Genomic DNA, 24,727 nt, shown 5'->3' with positions numbered 1-24,727 from the left:
TCCCAGCTATTTATCTTTGTTTTTATTGCGTTTGCTTTTGGGTTCTTGGTCACGAAATCCTTGCCTAAGCCAATGTAGGGACGTAACTTTCGTTGTTCCTCAAAAAGATGCCACATGGCTGGGTGTGGTGGCTCACCCCTGCAATCCCAGCGTTTTGGGAGGCTGAGGCAGGTGGATCACCTGAGGTTAGGAGTTTGAGACCAGCCTGACCAACATGGTGAAACCCCGTCTCTACTAAAAATACAAAAATTAGCCGGACGTGGTGGCGTTTGCCTGTAGTCTCAACTACTAGGGAGGCTGAGGCAGGAGAATCACTTGAATCCAGGAGACAGACGTTACAGTGAGCCAAGATTGTACCACTACACTCCAGCCTGGGTGACAGAGCGAGACTCTGTCTCAAAAAACAAACAAACAAACAAAAAAAGGATGCCACAGTCCTGTTCCTTGGGTGGACAGTACTTTTCAAGAGGTCACTTCTTATAAGGAACCTCCATCCTATTCACCCTCTGTTCCTGAGGGGATGGCAGCTTGGACACGAGCAAGGAGGCCTGAGACCCGCCCCAGCTGCAAGTCAACGGCTGCTTCACAGCTCCCTGGCCTCTGCTTACCCAGCTATCAAACAGACATGACGATCCCTGCCTCATCCACCTTCCAAACTCTTTAAAAGCATCAGATGAAAACATTTTTTTCTGTGATAAAGGTACTGACATCCACTCTTTTTGTGACTCTGGGCAGAGAGGGTCTGTGGTGTGTCTTTGATCCTCAGTGTTTTGCACATAGCAGGCACTCAATAAATGCTCAGTGGCTTGTTTGGGCAAAATCAAGTCTATATTATGCTCCATAAGTAACCTGTCTGTTGGAAAGAAAATCATCTCAGAAACAAGATTGGATTCATCCTGAGAGTATGTAAGGGCACTCCGAAGGCCAAGGAAGAATGTACCTGGCAGCCCAGGAGTGAAGACAGCGCTTTAATCCTCTGTTGAGAAACCTGGGTTCCAGTTGCTGAAATGTTTGGCAAAGGGATCTGGACCACTCCCTAGCAGTTCTGACACGGATGCAGCTCAGAGTGGTGGAATTGCGAGGATGTGAACCTTAGCAGCCCTGAGCAGGCAGCTGGGCAGGAGGACTTTTTCCTAAGAGGCAGGAAATGCCTCCTTTCTAATTGAAACAGGCAGTGCTGGTGTTTCAAATTATTACCATAAAGACACATGTGGAGGGCTGCAATCTCCATGTCAGCTTTTGCAAAAGGCAGGGGAGAGAGAAAGTAGATTAACGAAAGGAAAACACGAAGATCCATTGGTCCTTTTTGTTTTCTTTCTTGATTAATGGGGAGCATTTGGAGCTGGTGATGCTCATCTCATGGTTGAGGGTGAAAGAGGACTAGGGGTTCAGGCCAGGGTGCAAAGTCAGGCTCTCTCTCTGACTGGTAGCATAGCCACACATCCAGTCCTTCACTCCAAGCCCATTTTCTTTACCTGACCTGTGGTTCAACACCCTAGTGGGCAGACTGTGGAAGGTTCAGAGAAGACATATGCACATGGCAGGGACTCGATCCATGGAGCGACTTGCTGGAGAAAAGCCATGAGCAGACAAGAAAAGCTGCCTGCAAGGGCTTTTGACTTCAACATGAGCCAAAGGACCGGACCAGCTGGATAGAGGGTTTATCCTCAGAAAGTTTGATTAACTCCTCGTTAAGGGGGAATGTGGTGACTGAGATAGAAGACAAAGTATTAGAATAATTGTTCTGTTGAGCATTTGTAAGAAAGCTGTGGAATTATGTTGAGATGTTTGTTTATTTATTTATTTATTTATCTATTTATTTATTTTTAGAGAGAGGGTCTTACTCTGCCACCCAGGCTGAATGCAGTTGTGTGATCTTGGCTCACTGTAGCCTCAAACTCTTGGGCTCAAGCAATCCTCCCGCCTCAGCCTCTCAAGTAGCTGAAACTACAGGCATGCACCACCACACCCAGCTAACTTTTTATTTTTTGTAGAGACCCTCCCTGTCTGGTCTCCAGCTCCTGGCCTCAAGCCATCCTCCTGCCTCAGCCTCCCAAAGTGCTGACATTACAGGTGTGAGCCACTGCACCTGTCCTGAGATGTTTATTTCTTTAAATATTGCCCACCCAAAGGCACATGATGGCAAATTAGTGCTACTTAAAGGAAAATACAATAAGTTAAACCCACAGAGAATCAGAACCCCAGTGAATCATATCTGCCACTGCAGACGTTCATCACACACAGCTCTAGCTCTGGTGGTGGGCTCTCCAGGCAGCCACACTTGCTGTTTGTCACACACGCAGTTAGCTCCTTAAATGAACCTATGAACTAAAATGAGGGGTGCGAATACATGCCCAATGGCAATAGATAACACCAACCCCAGCTACTCCAACAGGGAGAAGGTGCAGGAACAAAGAGCTGGGCCATCCGCACCCCATGTCTGAGTTGGCTACTAAGGAGCTGTGTGACTGTGGACTAATCCCTCACCCTCTCTGGGCCTTATCGTTCTTATCTCTAAATGTGGGTAATGAAAATATTTCCCTCCCTGAGGTGCTGTGAGGACTTCTTGAGCTGACAGAAGAACAGCCCTGAGAATGAGGCCCAGTGCATGGTTCTAGGCACAGAGCCCAGCACCAGGGAAATGGTAATTTAATAAGCTGCCATTGTGTTTAGTTTTAGTAGCATTGGTAGTAGGTGATGGTCGTGGCATTGTCTTTGTTTTTACTATTTAAAGATGGCGCATGTTCTGGGAAGGACTTTTTCAAACTTGAGAATTATGAGCTTACTGTTTTCCTTCCCTATTCAAAGGTCTATGGCAAATACACAATGGGCTATGGAAATGGGCAGGGATGTGTCTCAGGGCTCAGGGAACCCTTTACCCAGACCCTTCCCATCTCAGCTCCTTGGATGTTTGGCACAGGAGATGTGGGATTTATTCCTCTTTCCACAGATGTGTTTGCTGGATTTGCTGATGCTGGGCTGAGTCCCTGGCACTGGGCACGGGTGGGAGAGAAGAGGCCTCTGGCCAAAGCATAGAGGTGAAGTTCCTGCCTCTTTCAGGTATGCAGCACGGGAATTGGGGGTGGCTGAGGAGGAAATCAAGTGAATGGGTGAGGCAAGGGAGAAAGACAGAGTGGGGAAGGACACTGCTCTGTCAGGGAGCTGAGCCCTGAGTCCCCAGATGGTAGCACGAGAATGAGGGTGCAGAGGATAAAAAATCTGCTGAATAAACTCAATATTCTGTTTAGCCACTCAAGCAATGAACATGCACAGCGCTGGAACTCTGCACATCATAAAGAACGTCGCAGCTCACTTGGCTGGTCAGTGCTCGCCGTGCCAATAGAACAGCTGTCATTCCATTTTTACTGTTGCAGAGATGGTAGCTGTAGGGGGTCACCTTTGCAAAGATCACACAGCCAGTGTGGGGGCCAGCAGAGACCTGGGCCTGTGACACCAATCCCACCTCCTTCATTTTCTGTGCAGAATCAACTTCATACCAGCCCTGTGTCCTGTGCTGGGGAGCCACACAAGAACCAGCCGATCAGCTCCACAAATGACAATCTAGCCGATAGGGAGGGAGAAGTCCCCAGGAATGCTACAAAAGGGCACTGGCCACTCAGAAGAAAGGACAGTGCCTTAGCGTGTGGGATCCAGGCACCTGGCTTTGTGGGAAGGGGATTCTGAATCCAGCATTGAAGGAGGGGAGGGGGGCATCCCAGGGACAAGGCACTGAAAATTTGGGGCACCACTATGGGAAGCTGCATGTGTCTCAGCCTGACTGGTGTGGGCACCAAGAAGATGCATTTCGGGCCCAGGCCTAGAGATGGGGTCTGCTCATGGGAACAACAGTTGGCCCAAGGACCTGGCACTGTATCCCATGGATGGAGGAAGCCACAGAAGACCCTCAGCAGGAGAAAGCTACCTCTGGCAAGAGTGAAGAAAGGAAACAGATCAGGAAGCAACTGGAGACACCCCCCAGGTGAGAAGCACCTGCAGTGGTCCAGGGAGGAGGAAAGGTGGGGCCAAGGGCTGCAGCAGTGGCATGGGAGTTTGGATGGATGTTACTGGGTCAAGAAATACCCAACCCAGCTAGGGCCCCCTCAGCAGAGACTACTGTCAGGTTAAAGAATATCCTATGAGCTATGCTGCCGTGTGACAAGTGAGCACAGCACAGCGGCTGACAGCAAGGATGCCCAAACATGACCTGCAAATCCCCCTCTGCCACTTGCTCCCTGTGTGGCTTGGTGACATAACCCTGGGGCTTCAGTTTCCTCATCTGTAGAATGGGAATGATGAGAAGTGCTGAGAGCAGTGCCTGGCCCTTCATGAGTGCTCAATACATGTCAAGCTGTGTCATTACTATCTGTTATATTTGCAAAGCTGTTTGCACAAATTACCACATCCAGTGTTCAAAATAAACCCATGGGGCAGGTTTTTCGTTTTGTTTTGTTTTTTTTGACAGTGTCTCATTCTGTCGCCTAGGCTGGAGGGCAGTGCTGCAATCATGCCTCCCTGCAGCTTCGACCTCCTGGGCTCAAGCAATCCTTCCACCTCAGCCTCCTGAGTAGCTGGGAATACAGATGTGCACCTGGCTAGGCTAATTTTTTAACACCACACCTGGCTAACTTTTTTGTAGTTTTTGTAGAGACAGAGTCTCACTATGTTGCCCAGGCTGGTCTTGAACTCCTGAGCTCAAGCAATCTGCCCGCCTCAGCCTCCTAAAGTGCTGGGATTATAGGCATCAGCCACTGCACCCAGCCTGGGGAAGGTAATCTTGAGCCCCTTTTCAAATATGCAAACAGGCTCAGTCATGACTTTCTCAGGATATGCAAACAGGCTCAGTCATGACTTTCTCAGGATATGCAACCAGGCTCTGGCAGAGCCAAGACTGGGGAATCGAAGCCCCTTGGGCAACCTGTGGCTACCCTGCACAGGAGATAGCCCCCCAGCTGTTCCCAGCCCTGCCAGTGGCAGCCCTACTGCTGCAATGCTGTAGGAGGCACCTGGGAGAGCTGGGCCAGGCAGGGAAATCTATGGATCCTTCCCATTCTCTGTTTGAGATGCATCCTGTCTGATCCATGAGCCCAGGTGGCTGCTGCTTTCTGCTTGAGGGCACAGACTCGTGGATGCATTTTCCAACATCACTTTTAATCTTCCCAACATGCCTGAGTGTCTGGCTGTGTGGGAAAAGCCACAATGTTAACTTCAATTAAAAACTGTTCTCATGCCTCTTGCTTTGCTTGAAATGTTCTCAGCATGGGTGAAGGATTGGAGTCTTTCAAGATGTCTCCAGGAAGAAGGTAGACGATTAAAACCTGCCCCGGGAGGCCTGAGATGGTGCATAAGTATAAATAAACCAATGTTCACAAGACTCTTAAAAGAAGGGGGAGGTGAGTTGAGGTGGGAGTTAGGGAAGAGGGGAGGTAGAAATGATGTCATTAAGGATCTTTATTCCAATGGAATAAAATAGCATCAGGTCACAGAAGGCAGTTATTTCCAGGAGCCACAAGTTGTGTTTGTGAATAAGTTGGACACAGACAGAGGTGTACAGTGACCAAGTGAGGAGGATGTGCCTCATGAAGTGCGGGCAGGGAGGAGAGTGGAGACCCTGAGCTGAGAAAGTGAGCCATGAGACACAGCACGTGGGAGCCAGGTGGCTGGTTCAAATCTGAGCCTCAGTTGCTTCACCTGAAAATTGGGCTTAATTGTAATCTCGACTTCAGAGCATGGTGGTGAGGCTTAGCTGTGCTGCTCTGTGTAACACATTCAACAGAGAGCCTGGCACACAGCAAGGCAGGCGTTAACATGGTCAGTATGGTCAGTTATGGTTATGGTGACTCAAGGGACCAATGGCACCTAAGGTTAACTTCTCCAACCTCCGCGACAGGAACCAAGAGACGTGAAGGAATTTCAGTGCCTCCACATGGTTCTCCACAAAGGATCCAGGGGTGGAGTTGAGCTTCCTTCCAGGTAGAATGCAGGAGGCCTGCAGGATTCTCTCCCAGGATGTCTACTAGCACCACGTGATTTTCCTGACCAAAAGTATAAAAAATGGACTCTACTTCCAAGGACCAATAGACATCATTCATCAGCAGGAGGCCAAACAGATTCCCCTTTTGCAGAAGACATCACTCCTGCATTGTTTGGCAAAAAGGAGTCTGCTGCTGGGCCGGTTCACCCTGTGTGCCACTGGGGTTCAATGAGCTCCTTCAGCCTTAACCATTCCAGTAGGTGCCCTGAGGTCTAATCCTCAGCATCAGAACAGAGTGACAGGCAGCTCCAGCCATTGGAACCGGTCTTAGTTTAGCTTGTTTGTGCTGCTATAACAAAATCCCACAGACTAGGCAATTTATACACAATAGAATTTTATTTCTCCTAGTTCTGGAGGCTAGGAAGTCCAAGATCAAGGTGCAGGCAGCTCTGGTGTCTGCTGAAGGCTTCTCTGCTCTCTGCTTTTGTGCCTTGCTGCTGCACCCTCTGGAGTGAGGAAGCCTGTGTCCTCACAAAATGGAAGGGACAGAAGGAGTGCATTCACCGCCTCAAGGCCTTTTAGATGGCATTAATCCATTCATGAGGGGGTTAAGCCCTCACGGTCTAATCACTTCCTAAAAGCACATTTGTTTCCTGACTGGGATAATACCATTGCATTGGGGATTAAGGTTCAACATGAGTTTTGCAGGAGACAAACATTCAAACCACAGCAAAACCCTGTAGTTGTGCCTGTGAGCCCCATTAAGTGTCTGATGCTTGAGTTACCTTCATACTGGCTATAGCCCTGATTAGATGGAGCATACTTTGAGGCCAGCGGCCCTGGTGATTGACAACCCTGGAGCTTGAGAGGGACCTTGAGCACCTACCAAAGTCCTCTGTCAGGTATGGTGACCAGTGTTTTTGCCATACATCACAGAAGGAGGCGTGGGGAGCTGGCACCATCTGCAGGTGAGGTGCAGATAAATTGTGTGAGGCTATAAAGAATTTGGACCGGGGTTTTCTGACTGCAGCTCCAGGAGTTTTTCCATCTCCCCATGAAATAAGAGATCTTAGGGTCTACCCACTCAACCTGCATTTTGCAGACCAAAAAACAGAAAATAGTGCAACGTCATCATAGGCACCATTTCCTGGCCAGCCTCTGCACATACATGGCCTTACCTAATCCTTACACCTCCACGAGCCAGGAGAGGTCATTATCCCCACTTTACAGAAGAGGAAACTGAGCTCAGGAAGATGGGTGATGTGCTCGAGTCACCCAGCTGGTTTCAAACTCAGGATTCAAACCTAAGTCAGTCTGATTTCCTCTGAAACCCTTGACCACTATGCGGTGCTGAGTTCCTCAGTGGAGCCCAGCAAGAAGGAGGAGGTTCCTCACCACTCTCCTCTCCCTAAGGTCGCACAATATGAGAGCAGTATTGTCAAGACCAAAAAGGCCCAGCTGACCACCCTGACCCCCTTGCAGGGCGCCCTGGGCAGTTCTGTATTCCCCAAGCCAGAAGCTCACAGAGGGCCCTGTCACGTGAATGCTGAATGTACAGCCAATTGCTGCTGCATGCCACCAGCATGCTGAGTGAGCTGCAAGAGGTTTGCAAATTGTCTTGCTTTTTCTAATAAGTTCCCTCTGGGGAGCAGCTAGAGTGGCCTACACCGCATTCCGAGAGGCTCAAGCTATCCAAATTGCATCATAAAGTCTTTACTGAGCACCTGTCCCTTGCAGGAACATTCCAAACATTTCATGTTTATTATCTCCTTTAATTATTTCTTAAATCCCAGGGGGTGGGTTCCTTGTAACAAAGGACACTGAGGCTAAGCTTAGAAAGTACCACCCAGTCCCAGAGCCTAGGTGCGACCCGGGCTCTGAGATCTCTGCTCCAGGCCTTGCAACACCAGCTACCCAGGTGATTCTGCCCCACTTGGCAGGGAAGAAACAGGAGCCAGAGGACTAAGTCGGGGAGGGATAGTGAAGGAAAGAGATTTGAGTGGTCAGAAGGATGGGCTCTAAATCACAGTGATCTTGGCCCTGCTGCCTCCTCTCCATGGTCTATTCTGTACCAGGCACGGTGAGGAGGCCTCATGAACACTACTTCAGAGAATCCCTTACAGAACTTCTGGAAGATAGGAATTATACCTCCTCTTACAGGCTGCGGAAAACGGAGGATCAGGAGTTTGCCCAAGGTGATACAGCTCAGCAGTGGCCAAGCTGAGATGCAGGCCCAGATGTACGCAGCTGCATTTGTGAAGGATACGTATAAATGCATAGTTGGAAGGCAATTCTCCATAGAATCCTGTTCTTTGTGCCTTTTGAATAGAGGATTTGATAGTCTCTGTTCTGGACTATCTTTTCAAGATGTGGGTAAAGTAAACAGCCTTGAAAAAAGACGGTGTCCCCTCTGGGGCAGAGGGCACATCTGTTTCCTGACCAGGATAATTATATCTCTCACTCTGAGGCAAAGGCTGGGCAGGTTTGTCAGCAGTCTCCCTGAAAAGAGTGGGATTTTCTAAGCTTGGGTTCCTCAGCTGTCACACAAACCCATGGCATGCACGGAACCCACCCGGGCTGCTCCACATTGCCCCATGGGACCTGCAGAGCAGGGAGCACTGATGTGAGCATGAAGCTCAAGTTGCTTGCTGCGGTGTGAGTAATAATGCCCTTTGACTCCGGGAGTCTCATGTCTTCTGTCTGCATCTTTGAAATTTTGGAAGACTAACTTGAAGGCAAAGTAAAATTGCAAACCCCTCACAGTTCTTGACATATCTGTGCTAAGCTTCAAAAAAATCAGTTGTAAAAATCCTGGAGGAGAGACATGGCTGAACAGCAGTGTTTAGGAAAGAGAGATCTCCTATCAGAATGAGTCAAAGGTTTTGCATTAGACAAGGCAAGATTTGGCCCTCACTGGCCACATTAATGAATGCATTAGGGCTAGATCCAAGGAGGTAATAGATTTTCCTGAATTATTATGTCTTGTTCTGAAAAAACTGTTCTATAAGAACACTGACAGACCAGAGCCTGACCTAGTGAAGATTTTTAGAGAGAATGTGCATTTGGGAAAACAGTTGAGGAAAACGGCTACATTTAGTCCAAAAAAAGGGATGATGCGGAGGGGGGATATACAGTTTTGGTTCAAACATAATAATTCCTGGTGTCCATGCTGCCCTGCACAGTTTGTTCTTTCTCATTCACCATCTCATTTGATTCTCCCACCCATACTATGAGCTATTACTACTGTTCCCATTTAACAGAAAGGGAAACTGAGTCTCCAAGAAATTAAGCATCTTGTTCCAAGTCAAACAGCCCCAAATCATGAGTGGTGGAGCCAGGCCGGGAACTCAAGCCTCCTGCCTCCCCATCTCAGGTGCCACATTACCATATTTAAGCGGCAAAATCCCAAGGCTTGTGGCAACGTATCATAACTACCATCAGTGCACTGCACAAATGAGAATGCCGTGGCTGGGGACCATGACGTGATTTCCCCGGCAGCGCAGTGGCAGGGCCATGCTGTAGCCCAGGGAGACCTGACTCCCATGGAAGTCTCTGTTTGGTGAGGTGGTGAGCCTCCTGTTGCTAAAGATACAGACACAGCAGGTGACTCACCCTGCATAAGGGATGATGGGGAGGGATTCTGGCACATTACAGTCTGTGCTTCTACATGGGCGGTTTGGTCAGCATCCCAGAATAGCGCAAACAGACGAGTCAGAACTTCCACCACGCTCCCCAACTGAGGGGTCATTATGCTCACTGCGGGCATTTATTAAGGCCTTCCACCAGCCAGGCCCTAGAGAGCTGTAAAGAGAGGCACAGCTTACTGCATTAGCCCTGAGGGTCTCCTATGCAGAGGAGAGGCAGACAGATGGGTAAAGAGAGAGATGCGACAGACGCTTTAGTGTTCTGCTGGGGGCTATGGCTTGACTCCCTGGAGTGCTCCCTCCCCAAGGCCTCATGACTGTGGGTGGGGCCACATCCCTCCTTTTTTTGGTACCTCCTCCCACCGTGGGCTGCTGGAGACTGACAGGGTGAGCTGTGTGACCTGGCTAACAGTGTTCTGTAACACTGGGAGGCTTCTGGGTGACAGGTGGCCATTGGAGACTGAACAGGCAAGGGCCATCATGGAGGTGGGGCTCTGCTCCTCCTACAAGACCACCAGCTGCTGTTGGGGCTCAGCCTGGGATTTCTAGGACCACAGAAGAGGAGGGGGCCTGCCTGCTCCTTGCTGAGTCTGGCCAGCCCAGGGAGAGTCCCCTTCTGGGGGCCAGGGGTCTGCCCAGGCTCTGCTTATCTTCTGCTGCCTTCCTGATGGATTCATCAAAGTCAACATGTACTGGGCACCTCTCTGCATGGCTGCCGGGACACAGAAGTGAGCAGACAGCAGGGACTGTGTGGTGCCCTTCCTCCTTGGTCACCTTTCATAGGAGGTGAGCAGCTGTCAGGACAAGGTGCCCTTAGCGAGAGCAGGGACTTTAGTGCTTGTTCCCCAGCATCCCCAGTGCCTAGAATGGTGTCTGGCCCATCCTCAGTGCTTGTTAACACTTGAGAATTAAATAGGCCGGGGAAAGGTGTGGATTCTGGACACGGTTTCAACCATCCCCACTCATTTTTAAAAAGCAAGAATGTTAGTCAAATACAGTGAGATCCAAAAAGCCTCTGGGCTTTTAAATGGCCTCTGGGTAGGGTGACCAGCCATCCCAGTTGGCCTGGGGCTGTCCTGGTTTCAGCACTGGAAGTGGAAGTCTCCTGTCTTGAAAGCCCCTCAGCCCTGCAGAAACCGGGGTGGTTGGTCACCTTACCTCTGAGTCACTATTTTGACAGAGAAGTCCAGAGGTTTAGAGGGGTCAGCCCTCTCCAAATACAAGCCCCATTGAAAGACCTTGAGCCGGCGTCTTACCCTCTCTGGCCTCCACTCTCCTCCTGAGTCAACTGAGTCATCCCAGGTTCACACCACGGAATCGTTCAGAGGAAGAAGAGGGTACTGCGCAGAATGCCTGTAGTGCTGGGCCCAGCATGCAGCAGACAGTTTGCAGGGGGACAAGAGAGGGGCACTGGGGACTGGGGAGTTTGAGGACGTGGGGCAAGGGTGGGGGACTTGGTGCTGTCTGGATTGCTGGCCTTGGGGAAAGTCATAATCCAGACTCAAAGAGGAGGTGCCCGGCAAGCTGATGCAAGACATAATTTTCTGTCCAGTTTCTTTCTTGTGCCTTTATTAATTCCCTGCTCTTCCTTGGTTGGTTTATGAAATATTTACTGGGTCTAGCCCTGGGCTGGGCAGCAGCAATCCTGACATAAATGAGATGAGAACCTTGGCCCTCAAGGGAACCTCGGAAGGGAGGGATGCTCTGATGGTGAGCTGCTTGGAGCTACAGGGGCAGAGGAGAGGTATAGCCTCTCCCGGGGGGAGCAAGCTTCCTGTCCTCCAACGCCCCTCTCAATTCTTTCAGCCTCCTGTGGGGTCCCCACCCCCACCTCTGGCACCAGCCTGTCTGAGTCGTGGGACACCTGGCTTCAGCCACAATCCACTCTGCCCAGACAGGCTGCAGAGACGGCCAGGCTGGAAGGAGTTGTGACATAGAACCACACTCTCTGGGGCTCAGATCTGCCTCCATCTCACCCCAACACTCTACAATCCATCAGCTGTGACTCAGATCTAGCCTTGACCCCAGCTTAGCCTCTTCTCACCTGGATGACTTTGGGCAAAGCCCCAAAGCTCTCTGAGCCTCGGTATCCTCTTCTCTAAAATGGGCATGCTGAATGTGTTGCCTTCATAGGCTGCCCATGCAGCACAGAACTCTTAGCAGGTGCTCAAGATTCACCTACGACAGCTATCCTCTTCTTCCACCAGAGGGCGGGGCTCCTGCCTCACAGGTTTTCGTGCCTAGGAATGATGGTCTGTATGCAATGTGTGCTCTCACGCTGTTGGCAAGGATGACAAAGACGATGAAGGCTGGCAATCACTTCTTTCTGGCTTTCCACATTCCCCAACACAGCCTGCCTGCGCGGCTGGCCCTGCCTGATTGATTTGATTATTGGGATACGCAGCAGGACCCGGGTGGAACCTCCATAGGAAGAGAAGAAGGATTGGCAGGAGGTCAGAGAGAAGGCAGGAGATGCAGGAAGGGCTGCTAAGACTCAATGCAGAGAGACGGTTTCAGGGTGCCTGGGAGAGCACATTAGTCAGCCCCCCTCAGGTGTCCCTCAAAGCTGCTGGAAACCAAGTCTTAATATATTTCTAATCAGCTTCCAGAGCTTCATGCTGAGGAGATGGATGAGGGGTCCTCACGAGGGCTGGAAGAAATAAGCAGTGTTCCAGCTCTTGGCTAAATGGAAGGCTGGCAAACTGCGTGGGCCTCAGGCTGGAGCAACCTGCTCCCAGCATTTCCCCTCACTTTCATCCTTCTGGGGAACAAGGCTTCCTAGGACCCAGGTATTAGGGATGGAGGCCTAAAGAACCCATCTCTGCTCACTGAACTGCCCAACTCTGGCTCCTGGTCTGCAGACCCCACACCTGAATCAAAGACGGGCTCCCTCAATGTCTCATGGAACATCCTGTCACAGGATACCTGGAAGAACTCCAAGTGGCAACGGCAGACTGGAAAGGAGTTAGGCTGGTCCATGCATGATTTGGCATCCTCACTTGTTATTCCCCAGGCTCACTTGACCTGTAGAGTATGTATGTATGTTACTCACATTTTGTGGCATTTGGGAGACAGGGAGAAAGAGAAGTGCTGGCTGGATCGGGGGCCCATAGCTGGGAGGTAGGGGTAATGGTCTAGATTTAGATTCAAGTGTCAACATTCCTTTTCCCACAATGGGAGAAAAGGAGGAAGGGTGGAAATATAGCTGTTAAAAACACAGGCTTATGAAAATTTCACGTCCAGCCAAAATGGAGTAACAGGGAATAGATTTACCCTCCCAACTGAAACAACTGAAAAACCAGATAAAATACATGAAAATCATTTTCAAGACACCGGACATCAGACAATGAAGGACAGTGACCCTCGAGAGATGGGAAATTGGCAAGATGAGCCATACAGGTGCTCTGGTTTACTGCCTATGGAAAGTTTCCAGGCCATGGAGCAGGAAACTCAGGCAGGGCTCAATGGACTCTCTTTTCCAGTTGAAGAATGGAAATGAGAGTCTGAGGAGAGTGAGGCAGCTGGAGACCACATGGCAGAGTATGGAGAGAAGACAGCCGCCCACAGAGAGAACCCTGGGGTTTGAGAGAGGGACCACTCAAACATTCAACAAAGGACAGATGAGTGCATGTTTGTACAGAAACTGCCTGAGGCAGGGAAAGAATCACCCAAAAAATTATAGAAAATAGTGCCTGGAACCCATATAGGGCCAGAAATAGTGCCTGTTTCCATCATCCATCTTGAAAATCTCATCATTTATGAGGCACTGAGCAGGTAGAATACTCAGAACAGCATTGCCTTTGTGATGGGGAATAATTACTCTTAGATTAAATTTGGCTTGATCCTGCCTAACAAATCTTAAAAACAGTACTTGCAAAAATCAAACTGTTCTCAAGCATCTGAACTGCATCCCAGAACAAAGCACAAAAATATTTATGGGAATACAAAAATATCTAGCATACACCACAGTAAAATTCACAATGTTTGGCATCCAGCCAAGAATCATCAGGCATGTAAAGCAGCAGGAAAATATGAACCATATGAGGAGAAAAGGCAATCAATCAAAACCAATCCAGAATTGACATATTTAGAATTAATAAGTGAGGACATTAAAACAGTTGTTATAACTGTATTCCATATGTTCAAAAAGCTACAGGTAACAATGAACATGTTAAGAAGAGAATGGAAGAGATATGTTTTTATATAAAAGATCCAAATTAGCTTCTAGAGATGAAAACTATAATATCTAGTATCAAAAGTACACTGGGTGGGGATATTATTAATAGCAGATTAGATATTGCAGAAGAAAACCTTGTTAACTTGAAGACATATCAATAATAACTATCCAAATAAAACACAAACAGAAACAAAGACCAAAAAAAAAAAAAAAAATGAAGAGACTATCAGTGAGCTGTAAGACAACTTCAGGTGACCTAATATATGTGTATTAGTCCCAAAAGAAGAGGAGAGAGAAGACAGAACTATATATATATATACATATATATATATACACACACACACACACACACACACATATATATATATATATAGTTGAGGCAGGAGAATGGTGTGAACTCAGGAGGCAGAGCTTGCAGTGAGCCGAGATCAAGCCACTGCACTCCAGCCTGGGTGACAGAGCGAGACTCTGTCTCAAAAAAATAAATAAATAAAATAAAATAAAATAAAAGCTTCAACACTCCATTTAAAAAGCAGAGATTGTTGGATTGGATTTTAAAATAGGCTCTTAAAAATTTATGTCCACAGAAAAACCTGAACACAGATGTTTATAGCAGCTTTATTAATAATTGCCAAAACTTCAGGTGATCTGCCTGCCTCGGCCTCCCAAAGTGCTGGGATTAGAGGCATGAGCCACCACGCCTGGCCCAACACGGCAAAACCCTGTCTCTACTATAAATACAAAAAATTAGCTGGATGTAGTGGCGGGCACCTGAAATCCCAGCTACTCGGGATGCTGAGGCAGGAGAATTGCTTGAACCCAGGAGGTGGAGGTTGCAGTGAGCTGAGATCATACCACTACACTCAAGCTTGGATGACAGAGCGAGACTCCATCTCAAAAAGAAAAGCAAAAACTTGGAAGCAAACAAGAAGTTCTTCAATAGGTGAATGGACAAACAAACTGTGGTACATCTAGACAACGGAATATTATTCAGCACTAAAATGGAAAAAGCAGGCTGGGTGTGGTGGCTCACACCTGTAATACCAGCACTTTGGGAGGCTGAGGCAGGCAGACCACCTGAGGTCAGGAGTTAGAGACCAGCCTGGCCAACATGGTGAAACCCCATCTCCACTAAAAACACAAAAATTAGCTGGGTATGGTGGCATGCACCTGTAATCCCATCTATTCGGGAGGCTGAGGCAGGTGAATCACTTGAACCCAGGGGGCAGAGATTGCAATGAGCTGAGATCACGCCACTGCACTCCAGCCAGGGCAACAGAGTGAAACTCCATCTCAAAAATATAAAAAATAAATAAAAATAAAAAATAAAATAGGAAAAGCTATCAAGCCTTAGGTGCATATTACTAAGTGAAAGCAGCCAATCTGAAAAGCTACATACTGAATGATTCCAACTATGATACCCTGGAAAAGGTAAAACTGTGAAGATAGTAGAAAGATCAGTAATTGCTAGGAGTTAAGGGGAGGGAGAGGTGAATACATGCAGCCCAGAGGACTTTTAGGCCAGTAAAAATACTGTCTACAACGTGGATCCATGTCATTATACTTTTGTCCAAGCCCACAGAATGTACAACACCAAGAGAGAACCCTAATGTAAACTATGGACTTTGGAGTGTTTTGTTTTTGTTTTTTGAGATGGAGTTTCACTCTGTCACCCAGGCTGGAGTGCAATGGCTCGATCTCAGCTCACTGCAACCTCCACCTCCCAGGTTCAAGCGATTCTCCTGCCTCAGCCTCCTGAGTAGCTGGGATTACAGGCGCCCACCACCACGCCCAGCTAATTTTTGTATTTTTAGTAGAGACAGGGTTTCGTCATGTTGGTCAGGCTGGTCTCAAACTCCTGACATCAGGTGATCCACCTGCCTCGGCCTCCCAAAGTGCTGGGATTACAGGCATGAGACACCGTGCTCAGCGACTTTGGAGGATTCTGATGTGTCGACGTAGGTTAGTCAGTTGTGGCAAATGCACAGCTCCGGTGGGGTTGCTGATGGTGGAAGAGGCTGTGCATGAACAGGGGCAGAGGGGCATCTGAGAAATCTCTATGCCCTCCTCTCGATTTTTCTGTGAACTTAAAACATCTCTTTAAAAAAGTTCTTAAAAATAATAGGCTGACGTGATGCAGAGACCTGTGTTTGATCCCCAGCTGTGTGCCCTCTAAGCCTCAGTTTCCTCACCTATAAAATGGATCGGAATGTGCCTATTCCAGGGGGCCATTGCAAGGATTCAGTGAGATTCTGTGTGTTGCTCAGCACAGGGTTTGTCTGGTACCTCAAAGGCATCTGTTGAATGGTAGCTGTGATGGGAAGGTACAGGGATGTCTTGAGGGGACACAGTGAGGAGGGAGTGAACACAGATGGGTCTCCATCACCTCAGTGTAGAAAGAGCTGCAGTGCAGGACCTGAGCAGGACAGAGCACACAGCAAGTGCTCCCTAAACACTCAAGCATTTCATTGGAGACCGGCCATCCACCTGCAGATATCCCAGTTCTCTTAGCTTTGTGAGATTCCATTGTTTCAAGTCACATGTCTAAAATCTTAAAACACTAGAAATTTGGTCTACAAAAATCACTGGAATGTTTACTTCTTGAACTGCTCATTACACCTCTGCATAAAATGCGGCCTTATACCCTCTCCTGAAGCAGGTCTAATTAGAAGGATAAAATATTTAAATCTTTGCAATGGAAACCTGAAGTACAACCAGACAAGCCCTAAGATAACAGACAATTTGTATTTTAATGATAATTCTTGCTTGAAGAAAAAGAAGCACTCATTGGCTGAAGAAAATATTCTCTAAGAAGCAGACTGCCAGACTCCCTGGAATTCTATTTTTCTGGGCAGTGATATGTTCCTCTGGGGACCAACAACTTCTGCTAGTTTCTTGCATATCTGTCAGAATGAGGCCCTTCCCCGTAGCTAAGACAGTTTCAAGAGATAACAAAATCACCTCTCCAATAGGAAGAGATGTCTTTTGTGTCTTTTTTCCCCTCCGTGAAAAATGATTAAAATGCAAATTAACTGTGAGTCTCCCAAGGTCCTGGGGGACCTTCTCTTTAGAAGAGGAATTAGCAGGGGATATGCCAGCATCTCAGCTGTGATTAGATACACATGTAGTGTCTCCCAGAAGGACAGGCCCAGTGTTAATATGATGTTAATATGTAGGTGAGACTGAATCCTCCCACCTGGCAAGGGCCAGATTCCAAGAGACAGGTGAAAGAGAGAGGTGGGGGAATTCCCAGCTCCTCAAGCACAGGAAACCTACTTGGATCTCCCCAATATGAAGCTGAACCAAATAAAATGGTCATTTGATAGGTCAAAAATGGTCAAATGTCAGCAATTTCACATGGTTCAGCCTAATAAAGCCATGGCCTACCTCCTTAGTAATAAGTGACTTTTCTACTGGGCTTGGCAGTATTTTAAGGTTTTGCCAAGCTCTACACACCCTTGTTTAGTCTAGAGATAATACACTGGGCTGGATGAATCCAGCCCACACACCTGTTTTGTTTGGTCCAAGTAGTAGCCAGTCCTCAAGGACAATGACCATCCATTCTGTCCCTTGCTCCTAGACACACACACTACATCAAGAGCTGGAATCCGACTCCCCTCCCTTTAAATCTGAGCTGGCCTGGAGACTTTCTTGACTAAAAGAATGTAGTGTTAATGACATTCTGGGACTTCTAGGCAGGTCCTATGAAGCCTGCAGCTTCTACCTGGAACTGCTGGAACACTCTTTCTTGGGGGAGCCAGCACCATGCAAGAAGAGCAACAACCTTGGGACCTCCATACTGGGAGGAAGCCCAAGTCACCTGAAGAAGCCCTTGCAGGATGAAATCCCAAGAGGAGAGTGGCCAAGTTGCCTAGAGGCACCAGACAAGTTCAGAGGAAACTACACGCTGGAAGCCTAGACTCCAGTCCCTGCTGTTCCAGCTGATGCCACTCGGGCAAAAACAAACTGTCTAGCCAAGCCCTTCCTCAATTCTGGTCCCACAAAATCGTCAGCACAATAAATGATTGCTTTAAGCCATTAAGTAACTGAAGTCATAAGCAGTAAGTAACAGAAACAGTCCACACCATGGTTGGTAGGTCTGGTAACAATTTCTAATTAGTTGTTAACATTAAAACACCCAGAGTGCATGAGAAAATCAAAATTTCAGCTTTCTTTTAAACACAGAAGCACCTGCAGCCCCAGGCCTGTGTTTCTGCATGGCATGAGCAAGGGGCTAGAGCTCCAGTGCCCCATCCAGGCCAGGCTGGCCAAGCTCTCCAGGGCATCACAGCCCCCACTCCATCCAACTCCACTCCATGAGGTCACCTGGCTGGTTTCGGGCTCCCTGGACTTATACACCCACCCCCTCACCACCTGACCCCTCTGCTCCAATGGCCACTAGCAACTCACACTCCCAACAGGAGATACTGTTTCAAGCCTTCTTGCCTTTGTGCACACAGTTCCCTCTGCCCAAAACACCCACACTCCTGTGTCTGCATAACCGCCATGCATCTCTCAAACTCAGTTCAAGTCAAAAACCCCTGAAGGCTTGCCTGATCTCTGGGCTCCTGGAGCCCCTGTGTTTACCCCCATCTTGTTATCTATCACTTGGAAGGCTCTGAGGCACATCCCTTAACCTAAAGCATTCCATGTAGGGAGGGCCTGGCACACAGGAAACATTTTCTAAGACACTAAATGAACAGTTCCGTGAGGACACAGTTTTGTCCCCATTTCACAGATAATGAAACTGAGGTTTAAATAAGCGATCTGTTCACTGCTGCCCCAAGATCAACAGCTGCTAATATGAGGGCCAAGATGCTTATCCTTTACGGGTCTTCAGAACCTGTTGTGGGTTGAATTGCGTCCCCTCGATAGGTAGAATGAAGTTCTAATCCTGGGTCCTCTGAATATGTCCTTATTTAGAAACAGAGTCTCTGCAGATGTAATCAAGTTAAGATAATGTCATTAGGGTGGGCCCTAAGCCAATATGGCTGGTGTCCTCATAAGATGAGAAGAGACTCAGAGAGACACACTGGGAGAATGCCACATGACGATGCAGGCAGAGACTACAGCAATGTGTCCACAAGCCAAGGAATGCCAAGGACTGCAGGTAACACTGTGATGCCAAGAGAGTGGCCTGGAACAGATTCCACCCCCACCCCCAGCACCTTCAGAGAGACTACTTTGGCCCTGCTGACACCTGGATTGTGGACTTCCAGCCTCCAGAACCGTGACAGAATGAATTTCTGTTGTTTTAAACCACCCAGTTTGTAGTAATTTATCACAGCCTTAGGAAACTAATAGAGATTGGTTCAAGAATTTGTTTAAAAATGTACACAGCTGGGTACAATGGCTCATGCCTGTAATCCCAGCACTTCAGGAGGCCAAGGCAGGAGGATCGCTTGAGCCCAGGAGCTCTAGACCTGCCTGGGCAACATAATGAGACCTCATTTCTACTAAAGATAATTTTTAAAAGACTAGCCAGCCATGGTGGCATGTGCCTGTAGCCCCAGAGACTCAGGCAGTTGAGGTGGGCAGATTGCTTCAGCCTGGGAGATTAAGGCTGCAGTGAACCATGATTGCACCACTGCACTCCATCCTGGGCAACAGAACAAGACCGTGTCTCAAAATAAAAAAGAATAATGATAATAAAATAAAAATGTACACAAACACAACCGCCTGGATGGATCAGAGGATGAAGCTGATCCACAGAGGGTCCCTGGCCCCCCCAGCTCTTGCAGGGGTACTGCGATGACATGGAAGGATGGTCCTGCATCAGTGGATGTGGCTCCGCTCCTAGCCCTCTGTTTGCCGGCTAAGCCTCCCTGGCTATTCATTCCAAATCTCCCTTTCTTGATGATGGGAATAATAAAGGCACCCACCTCAACTACAGGTTTCCCACCTCTGGCAGGTGTGGCCTGGAGAGAGGGAGAAGCTCAGTTTTGGAGCAAGTTCCAAGGCTATGTCACTCTGGGCCCAAACATTTTAAGTTGCTGAATCGATACTGTGTTAGGTGACTTCCAGTGACCACATGAGTTTTTAATGGCCTAAGGGTGACCAGAGAGCCAGGGATCTGTTTCATCCAGGGAGGGAGAAGTGGGAGGGTGGATGTATCCTATAGGGTGGGCTTACACTCTGAGTCTCTCCCTTCATTGACCACTGGGATCAGCTGGGGAATGCAAGGAAAGTGCTGGTGCCTGGCTCCCACCCCTAGAATCTGATGGGAGTATCGGAGGTGAGACCTGGGCAGCAGGACTCTTGAAAGCTCCCAGGTGATTCTAATGGCAACAACATTTGAGAACCACTGGCTTGAAACCACTCACTGCAGGGACGGGACAGTGCAAGACAAAAAGAAGGTTGAGCTTTTAGACCCGAGGCATGCTTTAACAGGGGAGTTACGCCATAAGAACAAGTGAAGGAGCCCTCCTGTCTCTGTTGTCCATCCCATTCCCCCATAATGAGTGCTGGCTTAGCATGCAGAACGTTCCTGAAATGTTCGCTCCCTTCCCCCAGCACGTGCCTCTGTGTCACTGCACTTCTTGGATGATGTGGGCTTCCCCCGGAGCAAGTGAGCGTCCCAACGGGCCCAAGTGGAAGCTAAGGCTTTTTAGGACTTGGCCACAGAATGTCACCAATACTGCATTCTCTTCACCAAGAAAGCCACTAGACTTTCTCTTCACCAAGGACAGTCCCAGATTTAAGGGGAGAAGAATCAGATTCCAGCTCTTGAAGTGGTGGGCAGCAAGCATGTCCAGGAGGGAGACAGGGAATGCATGGCGGCTGTCTTTGAACATGCGTGATCCTGCCAATGAAACAGGGATTTTGGACTCAGTCCTAAAAGACTGTGATTCTCCCCTTGTCCCCAGCCCACTGGACATCCAGGTGGCCCTGTCCTCTTGGCCACTCCTGGCCTAAGAGAAATGAATGCCCTTTTTCACTGTTCACATCCTCCAGAGTCACCAGAGACTCAGGCACTGTGTGGAGTGGGGCTGGGGTGTTTCCAGGGTAGGGGAGAGGGCAACTGGGAGCCTCCAGGGCTCAGAAGTAAGATGGGGCCCACGAGCACACTCTCAGTGCCTGCAGCCTCTCTTACACCGTCATACAGCCACGTGTACTGCACCAGGGAGGGCACCTCTAAGAAGATTTGCCAGATAACTGGTGTCTACTCTGTACACCCAAAGAGGATATCTATTTAATGCTTAGCTTTTGAGTGGAAAATCTTTCTAAAATGGCTTATGTGTTCTGGGTCTTCTTAAGCCAAAAACAGGAATCACATTTAACAACATGGGGAAGAAGAAACGTGGGCTCGGAGTCACGTGGATCTGGTTTCACTGACTTAGTTAATCACACAAGCGTGCATGCCCAGCCCCAGGCGTCCCTCCAGCTTCTGTCCTCTACAGGGGCTGAGGTTTTCCCAAGGGACTGCTTCAACTATATGCCATTCTCCTGCTCAATAACTTGCAATGGCTCCCACTGCCTTACTGATTAGATGCAAACTTCTCACCCCAGCAATCAGCACCTTCTATAATCTGGCCCTGGCCTCTGTCTCCCAGCCCTCCTGCACCCCTATCCTCTAGCTTTCTGAAGAACTCTGTGAATATTTTCTGGACTTCCCTATCTCGATATCTCTCCACCTAGAACAGTCTTAACTCCCAGGCCCACCAGGAGATATATGCCTACAGTTGTAATCCATCTTCAGCCCCCATTCTCAAAGTCCTGATGATGACAGCTGTTCAGTGGCATTGGCATTTGACACTTTGAATTCACCATCTTTTCCTGTTAATGTCTTTTCATGAACATACCTCTTGTCCTCATCCAATCCTCTAATAAATACTTGAGGACCTGCTACGTGCTGGGCACCTTCTTCAACCCAGCCCTTTAGCCATTCCCCTCTTTGTGTCTTAGGCGGGCCCATCATTTCTCGAAGCTTTTATAAACATGCAGAAAGAAAATCTACATCCCATTCAAGTTTGTCCCACAGGATCCCTGTCCCAGTGCCTGATACGGAGCTTGTCACAAGGCAGGTACTAGACATTTGCTGAGCAAGTGGATGGATGCACCAACATTTCGCTGCAAACTGCCCCCTGCTGAGGGAAAGACTGCACAGGGAGACAGTGACTGTCACACACACCTGGTGGCCACAGGACACACCAGGAGCAGGGTCTGAGCACTTGCTCCAGCCAAGCACTGCGAAGTATTGTAGGTAGGGAAGTAACAGTTCCCATCCTTATGGGGATAATGGGATGAATCAACAGCAGAAAGCAATCTACTAGAAAGGCACAATAGTAAGCCCACTTCCCAGAGGGAAGAGAAGAGAGAAATCATTCTGAAATAGATCTGTCCTGTACCTTACATCGTATCTTTCTCAGGATGAAGCAATAAGGTGGAAAACCCTTTGCAGATACTCAGGCCCAGATTTGAAATCCAGTTCTCCTCCTTGCAAATGGCATGCTCTTGGGCAAATTATTTAATCTCGTTTAGTGTCCTGACCTGTAAAATGGGGCCTCCGTCATGGACTTGTAAGGATTTGCTGTGATAAAATATGCCAAGCACCCAGCGTCTGGCACATAGTAGGTGCCCAACAAACCTTAGCATCTGTTCTCATCTGTGTGGTACTTCATGTTTCTGTTCCTTGCAGCTAGCACAGTACTGCGCATGTAACCAGTGTCAAAAATGTGTCAAGGAGAATACACTGACCAAGTGGAATGTGAATTGTAAACAAAAAAGGAAAAATAGGAACCTGGTCTCTGGGCAGATTCTGCCTAAAGACGTTAAAAAGCCCTGTATTTATTTTGTCAAGTTGCCATGGCAGCAACTGATGCTCCAGCCAGCTCCAGGGTTAGCAGGGATCAATTTATCTTGTAACCATGGAAATTCCGGAGGTTCAGTGGGATCCAGAGGGGAAGGCAGACACAGTTCTTCTCCAGTCTAGAAATAAATCCTGGAAAGCCTCCTTAGTTTTCATGTAGCTAAAACCATCATTATCTAAAATGATGTTTACATGACAATTTTTATAAGTATGGATTTAGGCACAGGAGATGTAAAATCAGGCAAAAAAAAAAAAAAAGGGCCAGCGATACTCAGAAGGGCAATTAGCATCATGGAAAACTTAAGGGGCTGCCGGAGAGCCAGGATCTAGACCCCCAGAACTAACTTGGGGCTTCCGCATCTTTTAAGCCTCCATTTGCAGACTCGCTGTCCACACACAGTCTGGATTTTGCTGTCACTTTTTAAACAGGCTTCCACTACAGGTGAAGCTTGGGGAAAAAGCAAGTGTCCCCTCAAACTTCATTCCCTGTAAAAGAAAACAGCAGCAGGGTCCCTGCCACACACCCTGGAGACAGAAGGGAGCCTGGGTGGCCTCCCGACCTCTCTGCTCGCACCATAACCAACCAACACAACCAGAGAAGGTGCAAGATGTGGCTTTGGTAGATTGGGACTTACTCTCCCGGGCCAAACGCAGCCCTTCCCTGGAGCCAGCTCTGGGTCTTCTCTAGGGTCACAGACTGATGGAGAAATCCGGGATTTGTCTTTGTTCTGGCTCAAGAGAGTTAAGGCACAGAAATAGAATCATCACCCAAGCTCAGAACTCCAGGGCATTCTGCTGGAGGAAAATTCAAGCTGTGAGAGATTTGTTTTTCCGGCCACTGGGAGCCTGTTTGTGTCGGGGAGGGGGGTGGGGGGGTTCTGGCCGCGCTGGGCACTGGTGGCTCCATCAGACTCTACACAAAGCAAAACAGGACAAACGACTGCGGCGCGTCGACGCTTGGCGGGTCACGGTCACAAAGCGGGTCTCAGCGCCTTCCTCAGGCGGCGGCAAAGGGGGCGCCCGAGGTCACCGGCAAGAGACAGATTACTGGCGCCTCGGGAAAACAGAGTGGGGAAGAGCGAGACTGTGCGCCCATCCACGTTCGCGCGGGTCTGAGCTGGCCCGGCCTTGGAGGGCTCCGGGACCCCAGAAGGGGGACAGCAGTGGGGGATGGGCAGGAAGGGGGCGACTCGGGCTACCCAGGCTCCTCGCAGCCTTCCTGCCAACGAGAGGGGCCCGGGTGGGAACAGCTCGAGCCGCGGGGGTGCGGGGCGCGCAGCCCGCCCCACCCCGCGAGAGCCGCGATCGCCGCCCCCGACGCGTGCACCAAGTGGGGGTGCCCGGCTCGGGACAAAGGACCGGCACGCGGATCGCGGGCGGGCGCCACTGCCCAGCCCCAGCGTGGAGGGCGAGACCGTAGCCCCGAACCTCCCCAAACTTGGCGGCCAGGGGCGCGTGGGGAGGGCGCCCCGTTACCTGCGCGGCCATAAAGGAGAGATCCATGGTATCGCTGCAGCCAGCGCTCGAGTCCTCGCTGCTGCCGCTGCCGCTGCGGGTCAGCCGCCTGCACAGTTGGCGGGGATCGGGCTGAGCAGCGAGCGTCCGGAGACCGCACGGCGCCCTCGGCTGTCTCTGGGCTTCTGGCTCCAGATCTCTACTAGGCGGAGGGCCCCGAGCGCGGGGGCGGGCGGGGCGGGGTGGGGCGGGGCTCGGGGGACGGGGCGCCCCTCCACGTGACCACTCCCCGCCCCACCCCCGGGGCGGGGTCCGTCAGAAACCCCAAGCGCTCGCAATCGCCTCCCTTCGTGGGCGGGATGGGGAAACTGAGGCCCGAGGCCGCCCCGCTGGTTGGTGCAAGAACCAGCCTGCAACCCAAGTCCTGAGCTGTTGGCGCCCCGCCCCGTGCAGTTGAACCCAACCCGCCCGGGGCTGTGGGCAGCGCGCTCTTGGGGCTGACACGTTATCCCGAGCCTGAGGACCAAGATCGGAGTGACCTGGCTTTCCACGCCAACGCTCCTCCCAGAGTCCGGTGTACTCCCGGCTCGGCATCTGGGCAGAACGAGGTTTAATCCTAGCCCTGCTTTGTTGTGCAGCTTGAGCAAGATAAGTGTCTTTGAGCCTAGATT

The 24,727-nt window shown here is 49.4% G+C and overlaps 1 protein-coding gene across 2 annotated transcripts in view; it reads right to left on the bottom strand.

Moving 5' to 3' along the window:
* The window catches only part of C14H14orf132 (chromosome 14 C14orf132 homolog), a 47,316-nt gene extending 23,066 nt beyond the window's left edge, over positions 1–24,250 (bottom strand). The window contains exon 1 of one of the 2 annotated variants that reach the window (XM_009428412.5): positions 24,078–24,250. In XM_009428412.5, the coding sequence (XP_009426687.1) occupies positions 24,078–24,104 (27 nt within the window). In that variant the 5' untranslated portion in view covers positions 24,105–24,250. Of the gene's footprint in view, positions 1–12,540; positions 12,675–24,077 lie in introns of those variants that run through there. The other variant, XM_009428413.5, reaches the window with a different exon arrangement.
* Positions 24,251–24,727: the final 477 nt, after the last annotated feature.

This window comes from Pan troglodytes, chromosome 15 (genome assembly GCF_028858775.2).
Source record: "Pan troglodytes isolate AG18354 chromosome 15, NHGRI_mPanTro3-v2.0_pri, whole genome shotgun sequence".
Taxonomy (NCBI): Eukaryota; Metazoa; Chordata; class Mammalia; order Primates; family Hominidae; genus Pan; species Pan troglodytes.
The sequence above is the reverse complement of the archived record's forward strand: the minus strand, read 5'-3'. Positions and strand labels throughout refer to the sequence as shown.